Source organism: Thalassophryne amazonica, chromosome 5 (assembly GCF_902500255.1).
Source record: "Thalassophryne amazonica chromosome 5, fThaAma1.1, whole genome shotgun sequence".
Taxonomy (NCBI): Eukaryota; Metazoa; Chordata; class Actinopteri; order Batrachoidiformes; family Batrachoididae; genus Thalassophryne; species Thalassophryne amazonica.
The window spans coordinates 62333077-62354993 of NC_047107.1; the positions used below are offsets into that span (position 1 = coordinate 62333077).

Below are 21917 nucleotides of genomic sequence, written 5' to 3' on the forward strand. Positions count from 1 at the left end.
GATGTATTCATGGATGCTCCTTGTCTCATCCTGGATTGTGGCTGTGACACACACTAATCCTCACCTTCCCTTCTTGCTTTGGTCGTAGAGCCTCAGGGTACTGGACTTTGGGTGGAAATCTCTGCATTGTGAGGAGTTATCATGTCTTAACATCAGTGGCATCTATCTCCTCCAGTGGCCAACTAATTATCCCTGCTGGGTATGTGAAGACTTGTAGGGCATATATGTTGATGTTCTTTTTTTGCAGTGGGGTGGGGGGGTCGGGGTTTGACTGTTTTTGTTTATAATTTGCTTGTTTTGTTGTTTTTTTAAGGGGGTTGGGGGGGGTAATAGTGATTCTCTTTGGTCACCACTTGATGGCGGGTCTACTTTATGAGTTGTGATGGCAGAATGCCTCAGCACACAGCAGTGGCCTTACGGAGACAGAGAAAGCGATGCCATCATATCAACTTTTTTTTATATACACTCAACAAAAATATAAATGCAACACTTTTGGCTTTGCTCCCATTTTGTATGAGATGAACTCAAAGATCTAAAACTTTTTCCACATACACAATATCACCATTTCCTCAAATATTGTTCACAAACCAGTCTGTGATAGTGAGCACTTCTCCTTTGCTGAGATAATCCATCCCACCTCACAGGTGTGCCATATCAAGATGCTGATTAGACACCATGATTAGTGCACAGGTGTGCCTTAGACTGACTTAGACTTGGATTTTTTAAAATTCAATTCAAGTTTTATTAAGGACACAGCTCACCGGGGTCATAGCACAATGAATAAAACCTGGTAAATTAGCATAGAGAATCTAAGTTTGAGTAGAGGTCCACACTTGCCTTTCTATAAATCATATCAACATCAAAAATCCCATTTCAAACCACAGCTAATCTGTGGCACCTGGGACAGCTGCAGCCAGCATTAGCTGTCTTGTGCTGTCAGAGACGATGGTTGGAATGACAGGAGAGCTTGCAGAGTGAGAGGTTGGAGAGTGCATTTCCAGGACAGCTGGAATGATATCAGCAAGGCAACAGCCAATACCCTACTGATTTCTGATTTTCTGGCTCCGTGGAACATCTGGAGGATTGTAGCTCAATCTGACATCATCATCAAGTGAGCGTGACACATCACCACTTTGTATGTGTATATACAATATGTTGGGGGGGAGGGTTTTTTTTTTACTTTTTCTTGCTTTTGAGTTGGATTGGAACAAAAGCATATTCCTGTTTTTTTTCTTTGTTTTTTTTAGTGTTGGCATAAACTTAAAAAAATAACAGTGCACAGTGTTTTTTCCTTAATGACAGACTCTGCAATGAGTACAAATGGTCCCACTCACAGTGAGAGTCAGTCAGTCTGATGATAGTGTTGAGTCAACTGTATCATATTTTAAATGAACTCTATTAAGGTTGAAAAACTTTGATTTTATTTTAGAATAGAGCTGACGTAACACCACAGGCCCTATCGTAATCCGGGTCCAAAGGAGAACAAAGTAGCCTCAAGTGTCATTGCTAATTTCCACTGACACAGTTATTTTGACTCCCAGCACCCGTGTCCTTTAAATAACAATATCACTTGTGCAACTGTAAGTGTGTTGGTCTAAAAATAAGATGTGGCAGTGCACAGAGCTGGCACATTGATATCTTCTGTCACCAGAGACTGTTTGCACCTTTGACCACTAGAAACCCGCTCTAATGTCCAGCGCAGCATGTATCTGTAACAGGGAAGTGACAGGTGTGTGACTACTTGGCCTTTTCCAGTTGATTGGGTCCTCAGCATCGAGGCACCTGTGTGACAGATCTTCTAGTCATCATGATGAGTAGCTGCAATCTGAATTACTTTTGTACTGTCTTTCATGTAGAGTTCAACAACAAATATATATATTTGCTGTCTGTATTTAAGTGTTTTCTGTGTGATTGTAGCTTGTTTGAATAACTCAGCAGGAATGGAGAGAAACTCGTAAAATGTCCGAGACATTACATTTGCTGTTGATTTGTTTTCTTTTCATTTTGTTACTACACAGATAAACTCCATACCTGACCATTTGTGCGGTATATACGAGGTCTATTAGATAATAAACCGACCCTTTTATTTTTTTTTAACTTTATCAAAATTTTTTCTGGACCTGTGAGGAATATCCAAGTGGACACTATTCAAGAAATTAAGCTGGTTTTCGGTGAAAAGTTTAACGGCTGATGAGAGATTATGGGGTGTTTCTGTCGGTGTAAGGACTTCCCACGGAGCGGGACGTCGTGCAGCACTTCCAGGCGCCGTCGTCGGCCTGTTTCGAGCTGAAAACATCCTAATTTAAGGCTTAATTCACCCAGGACGTCGTGAGAGAACAGAGAAGATTCAGAAGAGGCAGGCATGAGGACTTTATGCAGACATTCCACTGTTTAAGGACATTTTTTAATGAAAGACGTGCGCGCAATCTGTGTGAGCCGCAACAGGAAAAACACCTCCGTGTTGAAAAACCATTTGTAAAATTCAGGCGGCTTTTGGTGGCTTTCAACAAGTGAGTAACTGAGAAACTGTTTAACAGCTTGGGCATGTTCCAACTTGCCCGTTAAGGTTTCCAACGGAGGTGTTTTTCCTGTCGCAACCCCCCGCGGTCGGGTCCAGCCCGACATGCGACTCTGCCCGCACGTTCTTTAATTACAAAATGTCCGTTAACAATGGAATGTCCGAATAAACTCCTCATGCCGACTTCTTCTGAAAGTTCTCTGTTCTCTGACGACTTACTGGGTCAACAGAGCCTGAAATGTGAAAGTTTTCAACTTGAAACGGCGAGACGCTGCCGCCTCGAAGCGCAGATCGCCGTCAGGCGCCGTGGGCCGTCCTTACGGCGACACTACCAGACCAAAATCTCTCATCAGCCGTTAAAATTTTACCGAAAACCAGCTGAATTTATCGAATGGTGTCCACTCAGTTGTGCCTTACAGTTTTGAAAAAATTTTGATCAAACAAAGCAGCAGTCTCTGAGCCATTCCTAAACAATGAAAAATCGACAAGAGGGTGGGCGACTCCTCACTCAAAGACTGCCCACAGGCGAATGACGTAACCGACAGGCGTAAAAAACTCTCGTATGCCCACGAGGGTTCAAGCATGTCTGATGTAATCACACGTGATTCAAATCCATATGGTTTTTGAAAAAAAATAATAAGGTCGGATACTTTCTAATAGACCTCGTATATGTGTTTTTCTTCCCACATAACCTTTACTTCCTAATAGAAACTGAAAGGTCACACAGTGTCTCACTTAAGATTAAGCATTCACAGCCACAGTGAGCTCCATGACCAAATAACGCCGCTGAATCTCTAAAGATCACACATGGACTAGCCGAGAGAGTGAGAGCAGAGCCTCCTAGGGCACTAAACTCAAGACTGATACAGAATTTCCTCCCCTTTTGTGCACCTGGGATTTCCATTTCCTAATATGAAGGGAGGAAATTAAACAATGTGAATTAAACACTGTGGCTCAGACATTTATGTGGTCACCATAAAGGTTGGACAGGCTGGATTTATGAGGGTTTAGACTAGTAAATACAGCACTCAGGAAATGTGATTATGCTCGTAAATAGGATAGTTTCCTTTTGTCCTGCCCTTCGTGCAAAGCACCTTGCAAAAAGCATATGTTTGAGAAATCTGCCACCCCTGGGTTCCACATCACGAAAGGTCTACTTCATCTTCCTGCTCGTCTTTGGCCAACCATGAATCTGTGAAATTATTTTGACAGTAGGCATTTTGGCTCCTTCTCTGCAGCTGCCCTTGAACTTTCAGTATGAATCATATCATTCTGCGGTCACGTCAGACCCGTCTCTGCATCGTATGTTTATTTCTTCACTGTGATTTCTTCCTGTTTTGACATTCTGTGTGTAACCACTGAAAATAAAGAGGATCCCATTACACGTCCATATAGCACTTCTTCACTGTTGCTGTCATATGTTGACATACACATTGGCCTAAAACTTATTTTCCAGGATCCATATATTCCATTTTATCAAAAAATGTGTGTGAAGTGAGTTAGTGTGTCTATTTACATTTAAAGTTGTTAAGTAAGAGTTGCAAAATTGATTTATTTAGCTTTTCTTTTTTTATATAACCAATTTTCAGTGGTTCACCAGTTTATTTACACAAAGAAAAATTCATTTTTAAAGAGCAATGAAGATTTCAGAGGAATCAACAAATTGATGCAGTTAGTTTTAAAAGCTTCTGAATGACTAAGTGGTGTAATTGGTTGATAATTAGGAAACCTCTGGTTCTATTTAAGAGCTTAACCAAAGTACTCGACCTTCTTCCTTTTAGAAATGGGGGTGGGGAGAACTTAAAAAAAAAATAACCAAGATATCCTGGGCATAATTTTGGATTTCCATAAATTAGGTTTTGCTGTAGTATCTGAAGAAGTTTAATGGTGCCACGAGCATTTCTACAGCCTATTGTAAAACATATAATATAGTTAAAACTACAGAGATTTTACATCATTGAGGAAAGAGGACTAAATTAACACCTTGGACTTGACTGACTTTTGTTCTCAATGTCCACCCATGCTTCAGGGTAACAAGAAATGATTTGTTGGAGTTGAAAGCATTCAATACCAATGTGACATTGTCTGTCATTAAGAGAGCACTCCATCATCCTTGACATAGGAGGTCTGCGAGAAAAATAACGTACCTTTTTATTTTTTTCAAAAACTATATGGATTTGAATCACGTGCGATTACATCAGCCAACCGTGAACCCTCGTGCGCATGCGTGAGTTTTTTCACGCCTGTCGGTTACGTCATTCGCCTGTGGGCAGGCTTTGAGTGAGGAGTGGTCCACCCCCCCTCGTCGGAATTCCTTTGTCTGACTTCTTCCTGAGAGACTGGCACTTTGCTTGATCAAAATTTTTTCAGAACCTGTGAGGCAGATCGAAGTGGGCACCATTCGAGAAATTCAGCTGGTTTTTCGGTGAAAATTTTAATGGCTGATGAGAGGATTATGGAGTGTTACTGTCGGTTAAGGACTTCCCACAGAGCGGGACGTCGCGCAGCGCTCTCTCAGGAAAAACACCTCCGTGTTGATAAAACCAGGCGGCTTTTGATGGCTGCTGAACAGCTGGGACATGTTCCAACTTGTCCTTAAGGCTTCCAACAGAGGTGTTTTTCCTGTGGCAGCGTGCCGCGCCAGCTGCCTGCCGACGCGCCAATCCGTCCGCACGTCTTTCATTACAAAATCTCCTTTAACAGTGGAATGTCCGGATAAACTGCTGATCCCGAGCTCTTCTGAAACTTCTTTGTTCTCTCACGACATCCTGGGTCAACAGAGGCTTAAATTTGGAGGTTTTCAGCTCAAACAGGCTGACGACGGCGCCTCAGAGCGCTGCGCAATGTCCCGCTCCGTGGGAAGTCCTTAAACCGACAGTAAACACTCCATAATCTCTCATCAGCCATTAAAATTTTCACCGAAAACCAGCTGAATTTCTCGAATGGTGTCCACTTCGATCTGCCTCACAGGTTCTGAAAAACTTTGATCAAGCAAAGCGCCAGTCTCTCAGGAAGAAGTCAGACAAAGGAATTCCGATGAAGGGGGTGGACCACTCCTCACTCAAAGCTTGCCCACAGGCGAATGACGTAAACCGACAGGCGTGAAAAAACTCTCGCATGCCCACGAGGGTTCAAGCTTGTCTGATGTAATCACACGTGATTCAAATCCATATAGTTTTTGAAAAAATAAAAAGTTCTGATACTTTTCTCACAGACCTCGTAAAAGGCTATTGACAAAAGAGGAAGCCACTGCTCTAAAATCTATATTTTAAAAAAAATACAAATGGAGAAATGTTTCTGTGAAGGCTCTCAGTTGTCCAGGTGGTTTCCATAGTAGCTCGAATCTTCGACTGGACTGGGTTGCTTGATGCGAGGACATTTCACTTCTAATCGCAGAAGCTTCCTCAGCTAAATTTCTTGCTCTGTTACTCTGACTTCTGTCTTGACTCTTGTAGAGAAGAATAACAGAAGCCAGCAAAAGCTCGAGTTTTAAACCTAACCAGACCCCTCCTACTGAGAGACAGACTGATATTGGCTAGTGACTAACAATTGCTCAAATTAGCACCTATTGTACTCTAGTTAACACCCTCCCAATGACAGGGCAGCTGTCCCTCCTAACGATTGGACTGACGCCTCTCCTGATGACTCTCCTGACGATGTGAATGACTCATTACCATGAACAAAAGACAAACTGCTTTGACCTGAGTACGACATTGTAAACATGGGACAAAGCATGTCTCAGACCCCCTCCCCGGTTAAGGCTGGGTTTCAACTGTTTCACATACAACGCTTCCATGCCTCCTCTCTCAAGCCATTTCTTTTCTCTGGCTAAGATTTTAACTTCCTTTCCTCAAATGTGTGGTTAGTGTCTTTAAGGTGGAGATGAACTGCAGACTGAGGTCCACCGGCGTCCTCTCTGCAGTACTGGTATAGCCTTTTGTGTAACGGCTGCTTAGTCTTACCTATGTAGTGTTTGTTACAGTTTTCCTGACATCTGATAGAACACACTACATTGCTCTGTTTGTAACTAGGGATCCTTCACAGAAACATTGCGACTAACTGTGGGCATGAGGCCCTGGCATTGGTATGTAAGCTGGAAAAAGACTGCTAAAAAGATAGCTAACTTTAGAAACCACTTAAGATTCAACCTGATCAAGACTCTTCAACACAGAGCCCTGCAGGTGCCCACAACTACAGAGGGAAGGGGTAAAGAACAACAACATGTCCGGAAAGCCCTCACAGTATGTGGGTACCCACGATGGTCCCTGGATAAAGTACAGACGTCCCAAAGAACAAAGAGACCAGACAGAGAGGAGATGGTGCCAAGAAGAAGGGTGTCTCTCCCTTACTTAGAAGGAGTAGGGGAAAACACTCAGAGGCTCTTCAGACAGCACAAATCCCAGTTTACTTTAACCTGTTAAAACCTTGAGAAATGAGTTCATTCTAAGGACAGGATCCCTAGTTACAAACAGAGCAATGTAGTGTATTCTATATAATGTCAGGAAAACTGTAACAAACACTACATAGGTGAGATCAAGCAGCCATTCCACAAAAGGCTATACCAGCATCGCAGAGAGGGGCTCCAGTGGACCTCAGTCTGCAGTTCATCTCCACCTTAAAGACACCAACTACATGTTTGAGGACAAGGAAGTTAAATTCTTAGCCAGAGAAAAGAAATGGTTTGAGAGGTGAGAGAAGGAAGGAACTGTTTCACTGTATGTGAAACAGTTGAAACCCAGCCTTAACCGGGGAGGGGTTCTGAGACATGCTTTGTCTCCTGTTTACAATGTGGTACTCAGATCAAAAGCAGTTTCAGTCTTTTGTTCATGGTAATGAGTCATTCACGTCATCAGGAGAGTTGTCAGGAGAGGCGTCAGTCCCATCGTTAGGAGGGACAGCTGCCCTGTTATTAAGAGGGTGCTAACTAGAGCACAATAGGTGCTAATTAGAGCAGTTGTTAGTTACTGGCCAATAGGAGTCTGCTTCTCGGTAGGAGGGGTCTTGTTAGGTTTAAAACTTCAGCTTTTGCTGAGTTCTGTTATTCTTCTCTACATGAGTTAAGACAGAAATCAGACTACCAGAGCAAGAAATTTAGCTGAGGAAGCTTCTGTGATTAGAAGCGAAACGTCTCGGGTCAAGCAACCCAGTCCAGTCGAAGATTCAAGCTTCTCTACAAATGGAGAAAGTAATACTGTTGGGCCCAGTCCCATTTCTCATTCCTTGGCCCTACCCCTTGTTTTGGAGTGCCCTTCAGCAGGAATGGAGTGACAAGGAATTGTGGTTGGACTCTTTCCCTACATGGCCCCTTCACACATAACAAGATTGAGGGCCGAATGGCACATAATGGAGGACTTGAATGGCACTCGTGAAAAAATCGGAGCTGCCTCGAATGCCTCGTACAGCAGTCGCCACATCCATTTAGGCACAGCACATGCACTCTTACGTTCACATGTCACTCATGCCGGAAACCCATTGAAACAGCGGACAGATGAGGTCACACTCATGTGCTCGCAATGTTCGCACGGCATGTCGAACATAGGTTAGACCAATCTTTTTTGTGCACCAAGAAGCTGCACAAAATCATCGGCCATGCCAAACCCTGGCCAAATGGCGCGATTGAGGCAGCCTTTACACCAACGGCAAAATGAGGGCAAGTGGCGTGCGAGTACTCACTTGACCCACTCTCAGCCGGAGTCCAGGTGCCACCTATGAACATCCAACACCACTCGCGGGGCACTTAGAAAATGCGGGGCCATTCGCACTGCCAGCACAAAAGTAGAGAGCAGGCGACCACTTTCAAGCTGCAGTCCAGGTGTTTGAAAGCTCAAAGGCGGGTCAGTGTGTTGTGTCCGCCCCCAGCTAACACAAAAAGTGTGTGAGTGTGTCATCCCTTCCCAGCAACATGAATGGCATGTAAGTGTGTCATCCCACACCACACACACACACACACACACACACACACACACACACACACACACACACACACACACACACACACCATAATCCAACATTGTCGAGGTGCGGCTGATGTGGCGAAGGCTCGAACCTTGGCCAGAGTGTGATCACTATCCAGCGCAGTTCGCATATCTGGATGGCTGTAATGTCCATGATGGAACAGCTGACTGCTGTGTCATTGCATCTCATAGCTAGAGAACACATATTGTGCCAGAAGAACATCACCTCTCAACACGCCACCGCGATGCACGTGTGGGCAGGCTCTCATGACATGGTGAAAATTAAAAACAAAGAAGATCATCTTTGGACCGCCCCTAGCCACGTCTCAGCGCACACAGTGCTCACCATGCAGCCAGGCTGGGCCATCTTAAATTATCCGCGTGATCTGTGTGATCAGCCGGTTGTGTCATCGCTACTCACAGCTGGAGAACGCATATTGTGTCATGAAGATCATCACTTCTCGTCATGCCACTGTGATGCACATGTGTGGGCAGGCTCTCATGACATGATGAAAATTAAAAACAAACAAGATCATCTTTGGATCACCACTAGCCACAGCTGAGCTCATGTGGCGCTGACCGTGCAGCCAGGCTGGGCCATCTGAAATTATCCATGTGATTTGTGTGATCAGCCGACTGTGTCATCACTAATGTACTCACAACTGTAGAACACACCTCTCAACATGCCACTGCAATGCACATGTGTCGGCATGCTATCCTGACATGGTAAAAAGTAAAAACACATATCACCTTTGCAATACGTTCAGTAGCACCTCAGTGTGCACTGTAGACACCATCAGTCAGGCTGCCCTATTTGAAAATATCCATGGGATCATGTGAACGGTCAGCTGGAGAAATGTGACGTCCACCACGAGTTACAGCCCATATGATAATGTTCTGTGGTCTCATTATTTTGTCGTTACACATTTTTGTTGATTTATCTACATTTGTACAACATTTAATTGCTTCTGCTGCTGTGTGAGCGCGATGTGGTATCACACCTCTCACGTGGTCACACAGCGTGCACAAAACTGCTGCCATGGGATGATACATGGCTGCCCGTCTGTTTGTCCCTCCCGACAGTGGCAAGAATTTTTCGAGGTTCGACAATTCATTTTTTTTCCTGCCTTTTTCGTTGGGTTTCGGCCTCATTTGCCCAGCTTCCTGTTATGTGCGAAGGGGTCATAAGAACTGGGACAACAATTGTTAATGTTCGATCAGCTGACATCATACTTGCCACACTAGTTTGCACGCCAGTTTGCACACAGTTATAATAACATCATGAGTAGCGACTGTTTTAAAGTCCAGCTTTTGAGGAACCAGTGATATATTCCGCTGTGTCTATATTACATTGGGGTGTTCCTATGTATTTTATAACTTTTTGCAGATTTATTTGCAATGTATGTAACTGTTTGTTACAAACAGGGTGAAATGACCACTCTCCGCCAGTCCCTTCAAGAAATGGGACATGGTACACTTGATTTGAATACACAAAACAAAGGGAAAGGGCTGCATTGCATAAAGCTGTCCTGCAGAAAAAAAGCAGTGTAATAAAAAGCACAAACTGGCCTACTGAGATCATCATGCCATTCATGTCAGTCAGTCATTTCTCCACAGGTGGAATGTTTTATGTATTCTCAGGATTTCACATTACACATCAAATCAGTTACATACAGTGATGACTTTTCAGACTTTTTGGACTTATTAGAGTCTGAGCCAAAGGATAAAAAGAGGTGGATGTAAAAAAAAAAAAATGTGACGTGATGTGATTCTGCTGCTGTCTTACCAAGATAGAAATCTCTTCTGATGCAATTTTAGCAGTAAAAGTAGAAAAAAACATGAATTTCATGTTTAAACCAAATTGTAGAGGATATCAGGAGCTGCTTTGCCCACATTAAAATAGCCAAATCATAATCCTGACAGGCACACGAGTTTCACAGGTATTTGGCACCACCTATTGTTGCAGATGCATATGATATGTTGAAGTGGAAATATGATATGCAGAAGTCGACATCCTGAATATAAGATGACCCCATTTTTCAGATGTATTTCCAAGAAAGAAACAAAACATGATACATACATTATAATCTGACCAATATTGTATTCTGTTTTTGTGGAATCTTCTGGAATGGTCCATGCTGTTTGAAGAGACATTCATGTCGGTGTATGTAAGTGCTGATCTGGTGATGATCAAACTGGTGAATGGAATCTAAAATAAATATTTTGTAACCATTCATTTTCAATCATTTAAGTATCAATAATGTTGATATTCTCACCGATATTCTACGTAGCATATTGCTACATAGAATTGAATATGTGCAGAATGGAAAAACTGAATTTTAAAGTTTGTAGCCAAGGTTTATGTAAACTCTACATTGGTATTTGTTATTTTTATGTGTTGTTCAAAAACACGATTAAAACACCTAAACCTCATTATTTTACCTTGAACTTTCACAATCTCATAAGGACCGATCACCTAGAGTACAAAATATTTTTTATTTAATTAGTGCTTTAGTCTCAGTTGTCTTTTATCAGCCTTGAGAAAACAAGATTATAGCCCAACATACCATCCCTTAGCTGGCAAGATCTAACAATATTGCAAAAAAGTGAATTAATTAAAAAAATGATATGATGAATAATGGTTTAACTGATGTAATTGGGTTTTGGCTTAATGGCAACAGCAATCTCCCACTGGTCCAACAGTGCAAACACCCATTAATCCTGTCTGCTGTTGTTTTTTTTTTTTCTCATCTTTTTTTTCATCTGTCAGAAAAGTGGCACAGAGAAACCTACATACTCACTCCTTATTCCTCTTTTCTGTCTCTCATCCAGGTGGAATGGTTAAAGAACGAAGAGATAATTGACCCAGCAGAGGACAGAAACTTCTATATCACCATCGATCACAATTTGATTATCAAACAGGCGCGTCTGTCTGACACAGCCAACTACACATGCGTGGCCAAGAATATAGTAGCCAAAAGACGCAGCACCACAGCTACGGTTATTGTTTATGGTGAGTTTGCATGATAATCTGTGTATGCTTGAACCAGACGGTATACAACTGTAATCTGTTGTCAACATACACTGGTGTAATTCTTCTAATTTATCAAAGTCTGTTTGTGCATTAGTTTGATATGTCTTTCATTCGCAGGAGTCAGATTAATTTCTGAATTGACTGGTGTATATTTTTATGCACCGCCACCACAAAGCAAAATATCCTTCCATCTGAGTATCCATCATGGCTTAGGCACTTCAGAATAAAGCAACTTTATACACCACTGGGATTGAGATAGACTGTTGCAGCTGTGAGCAGCCTCATATTATACAAATAATCAGTGGTGGGCACACTTCCGATAATCCGATAACAGATAATTATCAAAGATAATGTTTTCATTATCGGATTATCTTTTAGATAAATTTAAAAACCATCATCGGACTAATTAACTTCTGATGAATTACCGTCCGATAACTTTTAGACCGATAGCATACTAAACTAAGCTGAACAGTGAAAAAACATTTTTAAAATTGTTAAAGCGGTTGAGACCTACCTGTTAAAAGTTTCCTAATAAGCATGTTGTTCTACCCTCTGCAAACAGAAACCACTCTATTGTCTGTAAGCAAAAGAGAACTGGGACCAAAAAAAAGTCATTTTCTTTAACACCATACTAATATAATCGCAATGTCACCAAGTCATCCAGAGGCATACATGTTTAACTTGTTCAAATTTTAACCACTCATTTTAGACAAGTTATTTAAAATTATTGTCATGTCTGAAGTTTATAAAGTGAAATATCAGATATATGTTTTCGTTTTAAAGTAATGTGCTAATTTTTAAGGTTTTGTGAGCACATGCTGTGCCAGGCAGCAATGCATTATGGGTAGCATAAGGTAATCTCAGACATTCACGACAGGACAAATGCATTTCAGACACTCTGTTCAGGGTCCACAGATAACAGCATTAAACTCTACTGCCTAAAACTCTCGTGAATATATTCTCTGGGTTTATAGACGTTAGTGTATTTGCGTTTGTTAAATTCCACGCATCTTAAATGTAGCAGACACGGATTATCTGGAATTTTGTTTGACATTTTTTCAAGGCCGCTACTGCCATCTACTGGCCAGGAGTGTTCATGGCAGTATTAAACGTCTGGGTACATGGCTGCTCTCAAAGTGTTGGTATTGTCCATTGTCCAGGCACTTTTTGTGTGCATATATTGTTAACTTTATATTCTAAAACTACGGTTAGAAGTAATTCCGACTCCTTATCGGTCCACACGAACGAGGTTGGCGGTGGAAGTGACGACAAGAGAATAAGGCTCCTGATTGGATAGAATTTTAATCAGTACCGCCACCCAAAGGTTTGGCAGACTAATTAAAACACATTTATAAGGTTCGATGTGGATGGATTTTTTTTTTAAACGACGTAGTGTGGATGAAGTTTTTTCCCCAAACTGAAAGGGTAAGATATTCGGTTTTACAATACCCGACAACGTGTGTACATGACCTTATGTCTGTGAAAGGCACTATATAAATAAATTTACTTACTTACTTACTATATTGAGTGCACGTTTTACAACATCATAAAGTTTTAAAACATGCAATTGCGATGACACTTCCAGGGCTCCTTAAAAAATGCCTGTTTTTACAAATAAAGATGGAATATTTTACAAAAGCACATTTATCTTTAAACCAACACACGGCACACGTCACATTAACGTGTTGGTTTACATAATGGATTACTGAACCAATCACTGTTGGATCACAATTGCTTTTGATGCTTTCAACACTGGAATTTATCGGTTATCGATTATCTGTAACTTCCAATACATTTTTGGGTGGTTTATCGGTTTATCTTTATCATAGATAACTTTTCAGTTATCTTATTATCTGTTATCAAAGTAAATGTTTTGGTTATCTGTGCCCCCACTGCAAATAATGAATTTGAATTCAATGGTATGAATATTTCATAGAGTGAAAGATAGAATGTTCTTTTCAACTCAGCTGTGCCTTAATGGAACATTTCATCTTTCACCTAATTAAAGTATTTGTTCCAATGCAAGAATGCAAAAACATTACTTATTTGTTTTACATGATGGCTAAAAGATATCCTTGTCATTGATATTTTACAGTGTTGTATAAAGTACCGGAAAATCACACTAAGTAAAAGTCTTAAAGTATCTATATTTATTGTACTTAAGTATGACAAGTAATGTACAACTAATGTACTCAAGTATTGAAAGTAAAAGTACAAGTAAATGTTAATAATCAAAAATGGACTGTTTTTTTTATATATTACAAAGTTTATCTAGGCTTGTAAATGACTGGTAGTATTAGTCAAAATACTGAAAATTGTGCACATCACACAAAAACACTTCAGAAACAAGGTTTCAAAACTTAAACGAGAGTAGGCTACTCACTAGGTGTTCATAGGAAACAGTTATTTATTTCTATAGTATTTATTTTCATTGTTAGATGGTTTTATCTTTTCTGTCGTGTTTTGTTTCATTAAGTTCTTTTTGTCTCTTTCTCTAAAATTGTATTGTAACATTATTTATCTATTATTATTGACTATTATTGTCTATTATGTAGACTATTATTGATGTTGCTATTATTGTTAATATGCGAATAAAAATAAATTAAAAAAATTACAATTTGACTCTTTTACGACAATGAACGCTGAGCCATTAATTATACAGAAAAGAAATCAACACAAATGTGCTGATGCAAACAACTTAATGCTAACTTTAACACTGAAAATGCCATAGACATGCTAACGCGTTAGCATCCGTCCCATTTTAAGTTATAAAAGACATCTATCACTGTTCAGAAGACCATAACAGGTCGGTTTAACATAAAATATTAAATATTACTCACAGACATATGCTCTTCAGGGTTTTAGCACGGAAAAATTAGGATAAAGCGAAATAAACAATGAATCCACGAATCACACATCGAAGCACTGCTTTGATCTGTGAATCACTGCTTCAATTGGTTCAAGGTTCAAAGCAAAGCCACGCTGCAGAAAAGTTGATTACAGACCTGTTGCAGGTCTGTAATCAGTGTAGAGAAATTATCATTTTCCTGACAACACCCCCCAAGTGCACAATTGCAAAAAGCCTACCGGACATGCCTCATGACAAATCGGCCTGACTTCATTGCAGTCACTAGGAATCAGTGGAGTCTCTGGGTGAAAACACAACATTTTTGTGTGTGGTTTTTTTTGTTTTGTTTTGTTTTGTTTTGTAATGAGTAACGGCATGGCGCATAGAAAATGTATCGGAGTAGAAGTATGCAATTAGGGTCGGAAATGTAGTGAAGTAAAGTGAAAGTAAACCGAATTAAAAAACCTCAAGTAAAGTACAAAGTCTCCCAAAACGTACTTAAGAACAGTAGTGAAGTATTTTTCTTCATTACTATACATAACTGATATTTATTAATTTATAAACAACAAAAAAGGGACTTACATTTGGTGGCATCACTGTCCTTGACGTCAACAGTCCAACATGACTTTAAATTGGAGTCCAAATTATTTCAGTCAACTTGCAAACAGTCGATATTTCATAAACAATTCTGACAATGTAGTTGTGATGCTGTGCAATGACTATGTGTACTTCCTCAATCCAGCAACAAATCATGTCAGAAATTTCTACAGGTCTTCATGCTAACTTCATCCTAACAGCTCTTCATGGTCCAGATGGCTTATGGTGTAGTGGATTTATTTTTTGTTTGTTTATTTTGTATTAGAAGAATTAGCACCGTCAATTAGCTCCTTCAAATCATCATCCATCAGCAAAACAAACTCTGCATGTTTAGCTAAAGTGCCGTCCCATGTAGTGTGAGCACGTGCAGTGGTCGGAGCGAGCATTTCATATGGTACCAGAATTGCACACTAAAAAAAAAAAACTTTTGCACAGTAAATGAAACACAGTGTCAAATGGTACGAATAATCAGTGTCACGTGACAGACAGCCACTAATCAATGAAAAAGATCTACTCAGCCATTATGTAATTAGCATTAATGTTCAATTGGAGCCTAGATTATGTTCCATGGCATCTCTAGAACCTTGTTGAGACACATCGATGTTCTGTGCCAGTGGATAAATGTGATGATAAATAGTTAATAGCTTGGATATGGACGGACAATATGAGGACTCCCAGTACTTAATGACTGCTGTCCGGGGGATTGAAGCAGATGCAGTAAACACTAAAGTATTTATTTTTTAAGTCAGGAAAGAAGACAGCACTTATCATAGCCAAAACAATAAAAATACAAATTGTCACTGAGTTTTCATTCTTCTGAAAGTTCTAACTAAGTCATTTGCAGTGAAAGCTTCAGTCAGGTTAAATAACCAAATCTAAACTTGAAATAGAAATATTTCAGTTGAATCAATTTCACTTTATTCCATTTCATAAATTGTTTACAAGATTCAGATTCTGAACAAAATGAGAAATTCCACTTTCCTCAATGCAACTGAGAAATTTTAAATGACTCAACAAAAATTCAAAGTCTTCAGCTCAACTGCAGACTAGACCAACAGAGGAGAAGATAACAGAGACAGTGTTGGGTCAGATGGTACAACAGGAATAGAAGAAGGCTTATAGGATATGTATAGCATATGGAGCATGCCCTCTTTATTCCCAAATATTGGTAACACTTGTGGCCAATAAGAGAAATGATGTATGTATAGTTTTCATAATTTTTCCGAAGAGTCAACATAGGAGTCTGATTACCAATTATTATAGGCAGGCTACCTGTCATTGTCCTTGGACAGACACTTTATCTGTGCGGTTCCAGTCTATCCAGCTGTAAATGGGTACGGGCCTTGGTGGAGGATTGACCTGCAATGGACTTGTGTCCTGTTCAGGTTGAGTCATACACTCTGACCTGCTTCCTCCTCCAGACCTGAGGGTAAACGCTGTGTGCTTTACCACCTGAAAAAAAGATTTACTATAATTGCACAGCTGTGCTTTTTTAAATGTCTGTAATCAAATCAAAATATGAGCAAATGTGAGATTTTCTGATGTCCCAGATTTTTTTCTTGAATAATCCATGCTGAGTTGAAGTGATTGTTTGAATTGTAACCTTAATATTACCAGCTTGATTACGCTTTTGTGCATGTTTTGTTGAGTATTTATTTAGAATCATCTATGAGCACAAACAAGTTATTTCTTTTGCATTTAATGACATAAAAAAACAAAACAAAAAAAAAAAAAAACCCGGCTGTATATATACCGGACAGATGGTCCACAATTTCTGAAGAGCAGGTTTGAAGCTCAAATATGGCTGCTCTCTATGTTGCCATTTTGGCATTGCCCAACTCTGCCTGACTCCCAAACTGCTCATAAATGGGTAAAGGTGTGAAGTGTGAGCAAAATCAGTGGGACCTGGGTGGGACAAGTGAAGTTCCAACACAAACCCATCTCCTCAAATAAGAATAACACATTAGGGTTTGTTCAGGTGTTTGACCACATAATTTTAGCGAACTAGGCGGTGGCTTTGATCATACACTCAACAAAAATATAAACGCAACACTTTTGGTTTTGCTCCCATTTTGTATGAGATGAACTCAAAGATCTAAAACTTTTTACACATACACAATATCACCATTTCCCTCAAATATTGTTCACAAACCAGTCTAAATCTGTGATAGTGAGCACTTCTCCTTTGCTGAGATAATCCATCCCACCTCACAGGTGTGCCATATCAAGATGCTGATTAGACACCATGATTAGTGCACAGGTGTGCCTTAGACTGTCCACAATAAAAGGCCACTCTGAAAGGTGCAGTTTTATCACACAGCACAATGCCACAGATGTCGCAAGATTTGAGGGAGCGTGCAGTTGGCATGCTGACAGCAGGAATGTCAACCAGAGCTGTTGATCGTGTATTGAATGTTCATTTCTCTACCATAAGCCGTCTCCAAAGGCGTTTCAGAGAATTTGGCAGTACATCCAACCAGCCTCACAACCGCAGACCACGTGTAACCACACCAGCCCAGGACCTCCACATCCAGCATGTTCACCTCCAAGATCATCTGAGACCAGCCACTTGGGCAACTGCTGAAACAATCGGTTTGCATAACCAAAGAATTTCTGCACAAACTGTCAGAAACCGTCTCAGGGAAGCTCATCTGCATGCTCGTCGTCCTCATCGGGGTCTCGACCTGACTCCAGTTCGTCGTCGTAACCGACTTGAGTAGGCAAATGGTCACATTCGCTGCCATTTGGCACGCTGGAGAGGTGTTCTCTTGATGGATGAATCCCGGTTCACACTGTTCAGGGCAGATGGCAGACAGCGTGTGTGGCGTCATGTGGGTGAGCGTTTTCTGATGTCAATGTGGATCGAGTGGTCCATGGTGGCGGTGGGGGTATGGTATGGGCAGGCGTCTGTTATGGACGAAGAACACAGGTGCATTTTATTGATGGCATTTTGAATGCACAGAGATACCGTGACGAGATCCTGAGGCCCGTTGTTGTGCCATACATCCAAGAACATCACCTCATGTTGCAGCAGATAATGCACGGCCCCATGTTGCAAGGATCTGTACACAATTCTGGAAGCTGAAAATGTCCCAGTTCTTGCATGGCCGGCATACTCACCGGACATGTCACCCATTGAGCATGTTTGGGATGCTCTAGACCGGCGTATACGACAGCATGTACCAGTTCCTGCCAATATCCAGCAACTTCACACAGCCATTGAAGAGGAGTGGACCAACATTCCACAGGCCACAATTGACAACCTGATCAACTCTATGCGAAGGAGATGTGTTGCACTGCATGAGGCAAATGGTGGTCACACCAGATACTGACTGGTATCCCCCCCCAATAAAACAAAACTGCACCTTTCAGAGTGACCTTTTTTGTGGGCAGTCTAAGGCACACCTGTTCACTAATCATGGTGTCTAATCAGCATCTTGGTATGGCACACCTGTGAGGTGGGATGAATTATCTCAGCAAAGGAGAAGTGCTCACTATCACAGATTTAGACTGGTTTGTGAACAATATTTGAGGGAAATGGTAATATTGTGTATGTGGAAAAAGTTTTAGATCTTTGAGTTCATCTCATACAAAATGGGAGCAAAACCAAAAGTGTTGCGTTTGTTTATATTTTTGTTGAGTGTAGGTGGCTTGTGTTATGGGTATTCAAAACTATGACTGGTAACCATGGCACCATCAGTGGAGCTAATGTCACCAAGTTGCCTGCTAATTGGGCACCGCCGCCTTGTTTGAGGGCTCTAAAGCGGTAAACTATGACGCACATGATGCAATTTTTCAACATCCGGGGACATTCCTTGTCTGTCTCCAGTAGAAACATGGCACTTTCTCTGAGTTTTGGGGAAAATTACATGGCAAACAAATTCAAAATGCAAAGAAAAACTGACGATGTGGTGGAAAGTGGACATGTGTTGCGGTTTTGTTTGTGACCCGGAGCTCAAATGTGTCAAGGCGGTTGTGCAGGCGAGAGAACGCAGCTACTGTGGTTAGCTGTGTAGGCTAACACTTAACAACACATCTTCCCTTCTCCACTGGGAACCAAAAAAAACCTGCACTTTTCGTGACTGCTTTGGTGATTACAACCGAAAACAAAACAGTACAACCATTTTTCCGTTAGAAGTGATGCTGTTTGTGGGCAGAGACTAATCCTGGGTGGAGTGTGGGAGTGTCAGCACAAACCATGCAGAGGATGGGGGTTTCAGCAGAAGCCATTTTAAACTGGTGCGTCTTCAACGGCACATCCACTAGGTGGCAGGGAGTATGCTTTTAAGTTTACCGAGCCGGGACGAATGGTTTGTGCTGAAACTCGGCCTGGTGATTAGTCTCTCTTGCGTCTGTGCAGGCTGTCCCCGGCTGTGGTCTAATCCCACAATATCACGCAGGGGTTTCAAATGAGACTGCACTGCCCTATTCTTGCTAAGTGTTCTAACATACAAAATAATAACACTAAAATTTCACTTAATGGAAAGATTTGTTAGATGTCCTTTTACACAATTAACCACACAGTATGCCATATTATCTCAGGTATTTGTAATCAGTGCTCAGAAAGGTCAGCCATGAATCAAATCTACAGTAGGTAGCAGCCACTGTTAGTGGCTGCAAAGTGGTCACCTTGACCATGAACCCCCCACCCCGGTACCATTGTTTGTTTGGTTTTTTGTTTATTTTTAATTTTTTTAATTTTTTTATCAGGCTGTAAACATATTTATTTTTGCTGTAAATAGGAACATTTTAAGAGTATGAGGATCATTCTCAAACAGCTATTTAACAAATTTGCAAAGGTGTGGCACTTCCAGGTTGGCCTCATGTTTCAGTACTGGAGGTTTTCTGCTTGGATACAAATCCTGTAAAGTAAATTTGCATTCAGTAATAATCAATTCAGGTTGCATTTCCTGAACAATACAGCTGCTCACACAAGCAAAGACCCCATCTGCCACACGGAAATGGCTCCTGCCCTGCCAACAAGCTCACTTTGTGATTGGAACCCGACTTTCCAACATGACCTTTGACCTCAGCCAATTAAAATCTACCAATTGCACCTTGCGTTTAAAATTAGAATATTTGGGGTCTTCCAAATGTCTGCTATTGCAGCCAAGCGCCCCACAAAGCAAATGAATTATGCCCACATATGGCACAATAAGAGCCAGCGACAACAAAAGGACTCAGTTTCTTTGTTTTTCAGGAAAACTCATTTTTTACTAACTTTAAAAAAAAAAAAAGCAAAACCGTGCGGTGAGGTAGAAATGGGCTCCTGTGCTTCCTTACTTAGACCTTTTGTTTTCCTTTTACCAAATGCCAGTGTGATACGAGAGGACAGAAAAACATTCTGAGGAGAGACGCCATGTAGCAGGACGCACACACATACCGCGCTCCCCGCTGTTTTTCACCAATACAACACTGACTCTATTTGCAGTGAGTGTTTCAATCAAAAACAACTGTGCGCGTGTGCGTGTCGAGACAGAGAGAGATGGAGTGCTTTGACACTGATGTATCCTTACAGAAATAGATTGTTCAATCTGTGCTTCCATCTTCTCGGCTCCATGAGGGCCCGGCTGACACTGTTGACAAGGTGAAATAGTAACAGAAAAAGAAGAGTAACATTAAAAATATGGAGCAGCCGTAGTTGGAGGAGCGACAGAGGAGAGCAAAGCAGGACAAGCCAGGTGAGTGAAGACAAGGAGGGGGAGAGAAAAAACACCCAAAAATCAAAAGAGGCCATTGCTGATTGCTTTCTCTTTGATGGGTTGTTTCTAATTGGACGCTGGGAAAGGGATGGGCACCGTACACTGGTCTGAGACAGAGCTGTCGAAAAACAGCAGAGAATATAAAACACCAGAACTTCCTGGGTGTTGAGTCTGTTTCTGGAAGTCCTTGTGACTTACGGAAGCGTTATTATCGAGTTCCTGCTCGTCCTCTCACTGCCTGTCATCCACCACATTATTTTAGTGCACTGTGAGGCCTTGTTTTCATACGGAACACGAAAATAGTCAGGTCCATAAGTTTTTGAACAATGATGCACCTATTGTAAGTTGGCTCTGTACACGGGAGTTAAGATAAAGTAATGAAGATGTGTTTATAGCGTCAACTTTTAAGATTAATTTCAAGAGGATTGGCAAAAATATTGTCAGGACTCATGGTGGGGCTGAAACCAGAAGCAGAAGGAGACACATGCAGACTCACAGGCATGGTTGGTTTAGATTAATAAAAGGCTTTATCGAGAAACCAGGCATTGGGTTTTGGTACACAGGTAGTAAGACATGGGAGCAGAGGTATCAGACATGGTACAAACTGGGACGTGGTCCATAAACCAGGCAGGGTTCGTTCACACGGCGTTGAGGTATAAAGCAGGCAAAATAAGGCAGAGTCAAAATACAGGTGAAGTTCAGGATACGGCAAGGTGGAACACACAAGAGCAACTGGACAAGAACGTTAGTCGAGAAAGTGAATGAAGTCAATAATCGGGCAATGACCTGTGGAACTATGAGGGTTTAAATAAGGAGCAAAACTAATCAGGGTGATGTGAAGCAGGTGTGTGGAAGGTTCTGGAAAGGGGTGTGGTTTTGTGAATCAAAGATGAGGGAAGAAAGGTAAGAGTGCGGGAGGGCAAAACAAAGCAGGGCAAAGCAAGATAAGTAAGTGACAGAAAAAACTAACTGAATGAGGTGACATGTTCTAGACAAACAATAATGCGTGAGCAAAAACAAAAGGGACAGAACTAAGAATACTGTGATTAGTCTAAAGAGGGAAAAACAAGGAACCTAACATTAACCAAACTAGACGAAACACATACTGCTGAGACAAAAGAGAATACAATATAACTGATGAAGGCAAAACCGCAAATAAACAAAACCTGGTGAATACAGAATAATGCATACTAACTATACTGATAAACAGAAAAAGCAATGAATACAAATTGAACATAATCAGATAAGCAAAACTGAAGATAAT

General features: G+C 41.1%; 1 protein-coding gene across 1 annotated transcript in view; it reads left to right on the forward strand.

Moving 5' to 3' along the window:
* LOC117510628 (netrin receptor UNC5C-like) overlaps positions 1 to 21917 on the forward strand; it is a 962031-nt gene that overhangs the window by 757996 nt on the left and 182118 nt on the right. The window contains 1 exon segment of the mRNA XM_034170417.1: positions 11305 to 11485. Within this exon segment, the coding sequence (XP_034026308.1) occupies positions 11305 to 11485 (181 nt within the window).